At 39.0% G+C, this 12,059-nt stretch overlaps 1 protein-coding gene across 1 annotated transcript in view; it reads right to left on the reverse strand.

Moving 5' to 3' along the window:
• LOC311051678 (uncharacterized protein) overlaps window positions 1-6,380 on the reverse strand; it is a gene marked incomplete at both ends in the record, with an annotated part of 30,867 nt that extends 24,487 nt beyond the window's left edge. Inside the window, 6 exons of the mRNA XM_084066261.1 lie at window positions 2,085-2,185; window positions 2,275-2,404; window positions 2,608-2,828; window positions 2,916-3,091; window positions 3,220-3,747; window positions 6,122-6,380. Of these exons, the coding sequence (XP_083922387.1) occupies window positions 2,085-2,185; window positions 2,275-2,404; window positions 2,608-2,828; window positions 2,916-3,091; window positions 3,220-3,747; window positions 6,122-6,380 (1,415 nt within the window). The remainder of the gene's footprint in view (window positions 1-2,084; window positions 2,186-2,274; window positions 2,405-2,607; window positions 2,829-2,915; window positions 3,092-3,219; window positions 3,748-6,121) is intronic.
• Window positions 6,381-12,059: the final 5,679 nt, after the last annotated feature.

The raw sequence follows: 12,059 nt of genomic DNA on the forward strand, positions 1-12,059 counted from the left end.
GGTGAAATTCGTTTTTGTACATCATTCCCATGGCAACGTTAAATTCCGTAGAAAGAAGAGTGGGGAGAGAGAAGAAGAGGGGTGGGGGGCAAGTGGGAACAAGAGAGAGAGAGAGAGAGAGAGCACCGTGTATGTCTGCACCGTGTATGTCCGTCCGTCCGTCCGTCCGTCCGTCCGTGTGTGTGTGTGTGTGGCAACGTTGGCCCGATCGACATGAAACTGTGCACACACACTCCCTGGATGCCAGAGCAGAACCTCAGCGCAAAAGTTTATTTTTTTTATATTAGGCCTACTCCTACAGATTTTGTCCAAACATCACACACATTCTGATTGACTAAGATTGGCTTCCAAAGTTTGTAGGATTGCTCCGTTGTGAACAAAATGCCTCAAATCATGAACACAGAGTGGGATTGCCTTGACAGATTTTGAAAAATGTAGGGTGACATTTGTTCAGTCGAGGCACTATAACAGGCCGATTCACATTTTTACCTTTAACTGGACCGAACGGCGTGAAACTTTGCACGCTCACTCCCTAGAGGCCAAGGAAAAACCTCCGCCCTGCATTTTTCACATTGGCCTTTTTTGGTCCAATCCAAGTACAATTATTTTGAATCATATTCAACTTCAATGGCCTGTGGGACGGTCAACTGGATGCAGTGTCACGGTGCAAGGCAGGTGAGGACCCAGAAGCAGACCAATGCAGGCAGGAAGGTCTAATGCAATGTATTTATTAACACTTAACAGGATTACAGCAGGACAGACACAGGCAGGAACACTGTAGCAATGGCTATAACCTGACAAGGGAACTCTCACAAACACAAAATAGACAGACTAAACTAGACACAGGTGAAACTCATAGACAGCTAGAAAAGGTGCTCCTCGGAGCACAGGTCTCCGCCAGGTCAAGTAGGTTATTATGGCCTCCTGGTGGCGCTATAATAGGCCAATGTGAAAAGGGTGCCATTTATTCTTAGGCCTTGCAAGGCAATCGGACACTGAATTCATAATTTGAGGCATTTTGTTAAAAAAAATTGTTTTGCTAAATTAGACCTGCTGGTGGTGCTATAACAGGCCAATGTTAAAATAGTGTGAATGTGTGTGCAAAGTTTGACCGCAATCGGACGGTGCGTTCATGATTTGCGGCATTTTGTTCAAAACAAGCCACAACTGCAAACTTTAGATGTCAATCTTAACCAATCAGGATGTAATATGAAAAATCAAACACATCCGTCTTGATCACATGACTATAGAGATCATCTTTACCGCTTTGCGTGAAATTTGGATAAAATCTGAAGGAGTAATACAAAAAAATGTTTTACATATGTCTGCCTCCTGGTGGCGCTATAAAAGGCAGATGTGAAAAATGCAGGGCAAAGGTTTTTCCTTGACCTCTAGGGAGTGCGCTTACAAAGTTGTACACAGATCGGTGCAGTTATAGGTATAAACAAGAATCGACCTGTTATAGCGCCACCATGAGGCTGATTTGAACATTTTCAAGTGGCAATTCGTCCTCGGCCTAGTGGAAATATACGTGCAAACTTTCAAGGAAATTGCATGCTGTGTTCATGATTTACTCTCTCACCATGCCTTTCGGCCTGGCGGAGACAATCAACACAGGGATTAGCTGGAAGACTAACAGAACACAGGTGGAGAAACGAGTAATCACAGGGAGGTGAGACAAGACAGGTAGCAAACACTAGGGCAGACAGGAAACACTAGGAACATAACTACACAATAAAAGTACAAGGAGAACAGGAAACTATACATAAGATACAAGGATCCTGACATGCAGGGTTTAAATTGGTCAATCGGTTGGTTTTATATTTTTATTTATGTTATTATTACTATACATTTTTTCTTTTGAACATGCAGTGGAAATGTTTGGGTTGTGTATAATATTGTGATAATTATCAGTTAACAGAGTTTGCATTGGCAAAAGAGGGGTTAGGAGTTTATAAGTTTACACTTCATCCTACTCCTTTTCAACCATTGTTGATGCTATGCTTGTATTTTTTCTGTTTAGTATTTTATTTGTTTTGAATGAATGTTTGAAATAAACACATTGATTCATTCATTGAACTTACTAGTGCTCATGGAGATTGTGTATGAAGCGCAGCAATCCAAATCCATTCTCAGAGTAGACTTTCTTCATACCGTCCATCTTCTGAACCACATCAGCTGGCAGCTGGAAAACCATACAACTTAAAGATCAAATACATGAATCTATTAATGGACATAAAGACAGATGTGAACCCCACATGATGCTTTAATCACCTTGTGTTTCCATGTGTTGAAAAGTCCCTTCTCATCACACTGCTCTAATCTCCTGATGAGGTTCTGGTCTGCATTTAGATAGTTCTGAACTTCCTTCTCATTTCCAACCTGTATCAAGAAATCTACTCTCCTGGAAGAAACAAAACAAAATAATGTAGAAATAATAATGTACTTACGTTAAAACATAATATGTTGGTGTTTGATCAAACTGTGAGCTGAGGTTGTGATTAACCCATGATATTAAATATAATAACATTGAGATTTTAGTGAATATGCATTAAAAAGTACTGAATGTGTGCAGTGGGAAATGTTTGCCTGTTTCTTGTACTGTACCTTTTGTCTGACCAGAAGAAGGGGTGGGCCAAGCATTCCTTCACTTTAGGTCTTTTCTTTGGGTCTTCATTGATCATCCTCTCGATGAGATCCTTGGCAACCTCATCCTGAACATGGTGCAGTGAGTACTCTCCATCCAGAATGTTGACTTCACATCGAGGGCCTTTGCCAAATGGATGCTGTCCTCCAGACAGGATGTAATATAACAACATCCCAGCCACCTTTAGAAAGAGCATGAACATTTAGTGATAGTACAGTATATGTTTTTCTCATTGATTAAATTGTTCTCATGCAGAATTAGAACAAACCTGGATGTCGGTGCTGCATTTATACTTTACAGGTATATTATCATCACCGTCTTCATTCAAGGTCTCCTTCGCCTTCCAGCATTTTGTTCCTGCACTGCTTGTGGGATGTGTTGTTTGTCCTCTGGTCAACCGTCTGCTTATTCCAAAATCAGCCAGTCTTGCCCTCCCTCTATTATCTGCAGGGCAAATGGGGTAGTTAAATATAATAAAACAAAAGGGTTTTAGATTAATATAAATAAATTCAGCAAATGATGCATAACATTTCTGACATTATCTGCTTGTCAATTTGTCTTCTGTAGCTTACCAATCAAGACATTCTGGGGCTTGATGTCCCGGTGGAGAATTGGAGGATCCTGACAGTGGAGTAACTTTAAGCCTTTAAGAGCCTGCTTGGCAACCTGAAATCTTTCAGAATCTGATGTATTCATGATGTGTTCTTCCAGTGTGTATTCACATAACTGCAGAACAAGGTATCCAAAGTTCTTATCATCAATGAAGTCCACATATCGTACAATTGAAGGATCATCAAGCTCTGGAAGACGTAAAAAGCCTTCCTCATTCTTCAGCACCTCATAATTGTGCTTAGTCATTCTCTTCACTGCAACTTCAGTGCCGTCATCTCTTAACCCCAAGAACACCTCAGTTCCATCACTTCCCTTTTTTATAAGGAATTCTTTATCTGTCCCAAACACTAGACTACCAACTCTGGCAACATTGTCATCGTTCGCAAGTTTCTTTAACTGTTGACTCCACCTTTCACTGACTCGGTGCCATTTTCGTGGTGGTGGTGGTGGTGGTAATGGTGACTGATCCATGTTTTGTTTCAGAATAGCTGTGGGGAGACAAAAATGGGAGCTCAATACATCTGTTTGGATTTTTTTTTTATTTGATTTGATCTTTATTTATCTTGAACAATTTAAAAGTACAGAAGACTCCATACATCATCATCACAATTTCAAAACATTTGTTCAAGAAGGGACAGGAGGAAGCAAATGCTTATCTAGTCCGGCCCCCTTCTTACCATGACAAATAACCTATTGTAACACAATATTTAATACAAATTGATATACCATAAAATGAGTACACAGTTTACATATAATACATATAAATCGATCCTACTAAAAGTAATAAAAGATCATATAAAGTAAAGAAAATAGTCAATTAAAAAAAACATTTCATATAAAGCAAATAATCATAGTAACTTCAGTATAAAATGATCTGACCATAATGTAGTATAAATGACTGCTTATAACATCGCTTGAACTGTTTAACATTTCTGCAGTTTTTGATACTTTTATCAAGATTATTCCAAAGATTAATACCTGATATTGAAATGCACATTTGTTTCAGTGTTGAATGAATAATTATCATCTGTTTAAAATTATGTTTGTTTCTTAAATCATATTTTCCATCACTCTCCTTAAAAAGCTTCTGGATGTTTCCAGGTAAACTCTTATTCCAGGCTTTAAACATGATTTGTGCCGTTTTAAATTTCACTAGATCTGGAAACTTTAGAATATGAGATTGTAACAGATTATTAGTATGATCAAGGTATCCTGCTCCATTAATTATCCTTACTGCTCGTTTTTGTAAAATACAAATCTTATTTAAAGTGCTTTTATAGGTATTTCCCCAAACTTCTACACAGTACAACAAATAAGGGTCAACAAGTGCGCAATACAGAGTGTGTAGTGATTTCCTATCTAAAATGTGTTTGGCTTTACCCAGTATCCCTATTGTTCTTGCCAGTTTGGTGCACACATATTTTGTATGGGATTTCCAGCTGAGTCTGTGGTCAATTTGGACACCCAGAAACTTGATCTCATACACTCTTTCAATCTTTACCTGGTCTATTTCTACATTTATTTCTATTCATTTCATTTCATTTCATTTTTATTAACATTTTATTATTAAATAAAATAATGTACTGAGGCCATGTTTTACTATTTTGAGCACACAAAATAGATATACTGTAATTCGTTCTCATGTTTTGGTTAATTTGAGCATGTGAATTACGCAATTTGTGTATTGGTCTCATGTTAATCACTGTATCCAGCTTTGAAACTCACAGGTTACAGTTTGGTACAAATTAAATCCATAATCTTGTGTGATTTCCTCTGTCAAGGTGGCCGTGGGTAGCCTTGGAAAACACACCGGTCGTACTGTTTTCAGTGACATATAGCCTACTCACTGCAGTGAGTAAGTGCACCAACTGTACCCAGTGGCAAGTAAGGACTAAACTATAAAGCCATCCCTAGTATCAATTTCTTCACCACAATAAAGCCTACATTAAACACATTCTTGTGACAGCATAGCCATCCTAAATAGTACAAAAATGTAATTTGGTAAAGGTAGAGTCCAGTGGACTGTCAGCTGACTTTTAGCTTTCATAGGCTAATTAAAATCACTGGTAACTCTGAACGGGTCCATTTGGTTACATGTGTACATTCATAGAGTTACTAATGGATATACTGTATTCACCCTGTGGAAGCTAGTCTCTGTGGAAGCATGTTCCCAGTGTAGTTGTCTGATCAGACATTGACATAGTGGACCATGTATTATTATGTGGTTATTATAAATGGACTTTGTACAGAGCTCACGTACCGGGACTCTGTACACAGTCAATTCTAATCAAAGTGTCCGGCGTGGATATATTGTATGCTACATAGACTCCAGTGGTGTAAAGTAACTAAGTACATGTATTCAATTTCAAGTACTGTACTTAAGTACAATGTTGAGGTATTTTTTTCTCTACTGGAGTACATCCAATTTTCAATACTTTATATTGAAAATTATTATTATAATAATATATATATATTATAATATCTATTATCACTTTACCCAGATACAGCTCAAGTGGAGTTAGGACGTTTTTGACCTTTAATGTGGCGATAGTTGTCCATATTTATATTTTTCCTTGCTTCAATATTTGTAAAATCCACACACAGGGTGTTCAATAGCACTGATGTGTTAAAGAAAATAAAAAGTTGAAAAACTGAGATAGGAGGTTTATGCCCGACAGCGACGATATTTTATTATAGCGCCCTTAGGGTGGATATATAGACCAATATATCTGTTTTTATCTTATACATCTTTAGATCACTTGGACCACACACAAAGGGTGGGTGTAAACATAATTGGAATTGGTCCATTCATTCATACAGTATCTACCAACAATTACATAGTTCTCTCCTCTCTTCACTTACCTTTGGCTGTGTTTTTAAATGTCTCCAGTAGATCTTTCCTCTTGAGCTTCTTCAGGATTCTCAACATGATGTCAATTTCTTTACCAGGATAGTTCTGTGTGATCTGGTCCACAACGCCCGTGGCCTCAGCATTCTCCAGAGCTCTCTCACTCAGCGGTTCGAGACCTTCAACATTGCCAGGCTGTTGCAGATGCCACTTGAACCTGTGGAACTCCTCGATATTCATCTCTCTCAGAGTGTTCAAGATAAGATCCTTCATGGTTGATTCCTGCTGCAAACACATGATGTTAAAGTCTCTTAATGCTTTGAAGCTTTAGTTCAACTTATTTATACCAGGAAATATATCCACACATGCACATTGCTGCATTACAGTGTGTGTGTGTGTGTGTGTGTGTGTGTGTGTGTGTGTGTGTGTGTGTGTGTGTGTGTGTGTGTGTGTGTGTGTGTGTGTGTGTGTGTGTGTAGGATGCACAATCATTGGTTAGTAGCTGAATTGCATATTTTCAAATACATACTGATACAGACCAACTTTAAACAATGAATTAAAGATGATCGTATAGAACACAAAGATGTTATTTTCTCCACTCAAATCCATACAGTTAATTATAAGAATGACAGAATGTTAAAGTTGGGGGGAAAACATATAAATGATGTACCTGTGTGTGTGGAGCTGATGAAGGTGATTGGTCCATTGTGGGTTTTATGAATCACATGGACAGGAGGAACAGCAGGTAGAACTGAAGACCCTTTAAAACAAAATCATCACTGTTACTTTATCTTTACCTATTCAATGTTAGAACACATTAAAACATGCTATGCAGCATTATTATGCCCCTGGACTAGGGGTGAATACAACTTAGTATTTATTAATGATGAAAACCCAAATAGAGAAATCAGTATAGAAATCAGTTAAATCTGTAATGTAATGTGTGTATGTGTAGTGGAACACAGTGAGCTGGGATTGAACCCGAGGCTCCCACTCGCCAGTCCGACGTGTTACCAGTCATGCCAATAGGGCTGAGCCCGATTGGCAGGTCTGTTGCACGCCGCTTCTTGGCGTTGACTGTGGGGGCTACATATGCATGAGTGGATGGTGTAGTATACAAATACTCCGGACACCAAGCGGGTAAACACCTTATATTTTGCATTTGTACATGTTTGGAGAAATACGGGCTTTACTGGTGACATTTCAGGGCGAACTGGGGGGGTTGTGACTGACAAGCTGCCTCTGATTAGCCGAGCTCCTACATGCTTGCATGCCAGTCACAACGCGGTGAAGCGGGACATGGGCAGTGGAGAAGAGTGTGAGAGAGGAGTTTAAGTTTTACTTATCTATTAAACATGTTAAACGGCAACGCCGATGTGCGCGGATCAATGCAGCTCTCTGCGCGTTACTACTGCATTTCTGGGTAATTCGAGAAATCTCTGCAACTTCTAAGCGACGAGCTATTTGCCCGAGACCAGACAGTGGTAGCCGCGAGTGAAAGAGAGAGAGTGATTAGAGCGTCAAGGGACCCTGGATACCGCCTTCCCAAATACAAAAAAGGTAAACAGGGTCCCGAAAGGGGCTATTACTGCTGGTCCTTCCCTATATGGTCCTTCCATGTCAACAAATAATTTGATAATCCACTTTCAATTAAAACTCCAGTGTCTTCCATTATTCCTGGGATTTCATCTTTTGGAAACCCTCCACCTTCCATAACTTCACAGTGGTAAATCTGTGCTACTTTAAGTCATACATTAATTAGAGGGGGAACGGAGCACAACATACTTGGTGTTGCATGCCATAAATAGCAGATCTACAAGCTCACAACGCGTCCTTTTCGTGACGCGTTGTGAGCTTGTAGATCTGCTATTTATTGCACACAACACCGACACACAACTAGTATAGCTGAGGCCAACACTCGGGTGTCGGGTTACATTCAGCGGGTCGTGGAGCCGCATTCTACAGCTGATCTTTATGATAGATCACTATGAATGGATGCTTTGTAGTTTGGAGTTCATTTTGACTAGCAAGAATATGTGGCTAATATTGAGCCACTTGTTTGGGTTCAATCTGACTAAGACAAGCCAATCCAACCTAGCAATGCATGTAACATGTATTCATTTTGCTGGCTGCAGACTGCAGAGATAGGGCAACAGCGCAGGCCAGTGCAGCCTCGCGCTCATGGCAGATTAGCGACCCGACTGTTCTTTTCTTTTCTTCAGCGAGCCCAAAGTAACGAGTGCTATGTTATTCAGGCGCTAGTGATCTACACAAACAATTTAGTAAATGTATCTATTTCATCCAATTGTGTTCAGTGACTAATTTAATGTGACATCACCACAAAATAAAATCATACATAATAACTAAACAGCCTATAGGTGGTCAAGAAGCACGAGCCCTCATTAAAATAGGCCTATGATCTAAATAGGGTGAATGTTTTATCATGTTATCATATCATATTTTTGCATCATTAAAATTAGAGATGCTTTTAAAGAGATGCATGAGGTAACAGATCTATAAGGTTGTTAGTTTGTAGATTTGATCTTTTAGGCCATTTATGCATCAGCAAGTTGTGCATAACTTCGCCGAGCTGCGGGCACGGAAAGTAGTAGATCTACAAGCTCACAACATGTCATAACATTACATGTTGTGAGCTTGTAGATCGGCTACTTTCAATGACCCGACAGTGCACACATCAGGCTTTAAGAGCCAGAGAAGTTTAATCAGAGCGCATTCCAATTGAATGCCAAAATAACTAATTTATACAAATCAATCAAATTCATACAAAATGACAAATCAATACAAAATGAATGAACTGCAGCTGATCATTCTTGATCCATTTTAACAGGACAAGTAGCAGAATAATATAAAAACAAAACAGCCAGGTCTTAGAACCATCAGAGACACAAACACTTCATATCCGCCTGTCAGAGCTCAGCTTTGGGCATAAACCATAAACAACCCGTCTGCCAGATCAGTCCAGACTCAGAGACAGAACAGAAGAAGTGATTTATTTTCAGAGGATTAACAGAGACACATCATGCTGTGAGTGACCGGTGATTGCATCCCATCGTCTGGGAGGCATTTGAGGCGTTGAAGCTGTTTAGGATAATAAATGGTGTAAACATATAGACGGGTTTCCGAGCAACGTCATCACAGAGCAGAATGCGCAATCTGCGCATGCCTGGGGGTAAGGCGCGTTCGAAAATACAGCCCTGAGCGGCAGTGAGCGCACTGGCCAATACAAACTAATAGGCGAGTGTGCTCCGGTGCGTAATTTCCAAACGCACCCATAGGCTTCCCCCTCCTCTGCGCGGTCATATTCCTCTCATGTTTACTAACAGGAAACCCGTCTATAAGGTCATAAAGTTGAATGTTGAAGTCAATTATTCAATACATAAACTTAAGTTTTCCCCTACTCTCCGTGATCGAATCCCGCTGCTGATGCTAATTTTACGAAAACCGCAGACCTTTTTTTTTTGCCGATAAAGTATAGTTATGGACAGTGGTGTAAAGTAACTACAGTATGTACATTTACTCAAGTACTGTACTTAAGTACGATTTTGAGGTATTTTTACTTTACTGGAGTATTTCCAATCTTCTATACTTTTACTTCTCCATTACATCTCAGAGGCAAATATTGTACTTTTACTCCACTAAAATGATTTGAAAACTTTAGTTACTAGTTACTTTGTAGATTTTTATTATTACAAAACATACAGTAACCACATTGTGAGCTTGTAGATTTTTCAAAAGATGTTTTATGCATTTTGAACTTGTGAAAGGTGACATTCTGCACAATGAGCACTTTTACTTTTGGTATTTTAAGTACATTTTGATGCCAATACCTTTATACTTTTACTCAAGTACATTTAGATTTCTGGACTTTTACTTGTAACAGAGTATTTCTCCACCAATCTTTCCACCACTGGTTATGGACATAACCATGACGGAGGCGCGCAGTCTCAAGCAAACTTGAGCCACGAGAGGCACCACTGAGCGAGCTAAAGCGAGCGAGTTGCCGTGCTGAACGTTGTGAAGTTCGTTTGAGCCTACTCAGCGCCGTCCGAGTTATGTACCGATAGGGACAGAATAGTAAATCATGTTTTAGGGCGAGCGTTTGCCCCAAACTGTGTGAGTGTGTGTGTGTGTGTGTGTGTGTGTGTGTGTGTGTGTGTGTGTGTGTGTGTGTGTGTGTGTATATTTCGGCCATTTGAAAAAAGCAGATCTACAAGCTGGTCGCCATGCGATGCATTATGAGCTTGTAGATCTGCGGAAATTAACAACTTTAAGATTAGTATAAGTGCTTAGGAGATTTTGTAATTTATTCCACATTAATGATATCTTCTCTCCTACACCGTCTCCCTCTAAGCTGTCCTACTGTCTGTCTCTCAGCTGTGCTTAATAAATGTGATGTCAATCAAGCCTCAGGGATAGGCACTGATCCCTTGGATACCAGTGAGCACCCATGAAGAAAGCAGAAAGACTGTAAGTAGCTACATCCTAAAGGGTCCTGAGAGGAGTCCAGGGGGTCCCCAGCTAAATCATTCTTAGGTACCAAATGAACCCTAATCGGTCCCTGACATTAATATGTTTGAGAACCATTTCCTTTTATTTAATCTGGACCGACATTATTCTATATACACTGATTATTTAATCTGGAGAGACATTATTCTATTCGATTGTTAAGACGTGACGTTGCGCCCCGCTAGAATAACTTCCGGGTCCAAGTGTTTTAATGTTAATAATAATAATGTTAAATCATAATAATAAATAAATACTTTGTACTTCTATGATATTAGCATTAAGACCCTTATTAACCCTCAATGGTTCATTTCTGAAAAAGGAGGTTATTGTAAAAAGATTTACGGGTTCCAACATGTTGTTTACAATGAAGAGTGGACGGCGCTGGTGCCTTTTGGACCCGGACGTGACATCGGACTACAAAATTACGTCAGACTTAAGAACCGAATATACACTGATTATTTAATCTGGAGAGACATTATTCTATATACACTGATTATTTAATCTGGAGAGACATTATTCTATATACACTGATTATTTAGTAAAAAGTCGGTTTGACATGGGGGAGAGTGCATGATATGGTAAACCCCCCCCACGGGAGAAGTAGAATGGAAAGTATATTATATTTATTATATGTATAATTATGTATATATACAGAAGTAGAATAGCAAGCCCTTCAGACCACCACCACATATTTTAGTGAAAGGTTATGAATGAATTAATAGATTCATTAATTCATTATTACATTATTTATTTCTAACTTTACAAAGTTTTAAACATCTCAGACCTTCCATTGTGAATCTACACAATGGAAAAGCCTCAAACCCCCATACGACCAGCCTTTCTGTTTGTGGGGGTATCATGACAATATGTATCCATTTCACCACTTTTACAATAACATATTTTAATACAAGAATCCATTTCATGTATGAAAGATCTTAGATATGTTTACTCCTACCTCCAGGAGGTGAATGTCACATTGTTGTCACTAGTCTATTCATGTATCAACAACAAGATGAGCTTCTGTTGTTGTGTGTCTGTTTATAATACAGAATAATGTAGGAATATTCAATGTATCAATTTGACACAATCATGTGTTTGGTAGTGGTGTGTGGTCACTCACTGTCCCTGTTATAAACATACTAATCCTCTTCTGCTCAACAATACACTGTAAATGATCATTCATAATCTGATCTGCTGGTAATAATAATGTTGTCTTCCTTACCCAGTCCTCCTACACAGCTCCTCCTGATCACACCTTCACTCTGTCACCTGTTGATTCACATTTACATTACAATGATTCATCCCTGAGAGGAAAAGCATTAAAGTAACAATAATACAAAAAATAAAGAGACATTTTACAGGTTATAATCTTATCTGCTTATCAAAGAGTACAAGATCAGGTGTAGTTTTACAATGAGTCCCCTA

The sequence above is a fragment of the Gymnoscopelus microlampas genome, assembly GCF_963454915.1.
Source record: "Gymnoscopelus microlampas genome assembly, chromosome: 9".
Lineage (NCBI taxonomy): Eukaryota > Metazoa > Chordata > Actinopteri > Myctophiformes > Myctophidae > Gymnoscopelus > Gymnoscopelus microlampas.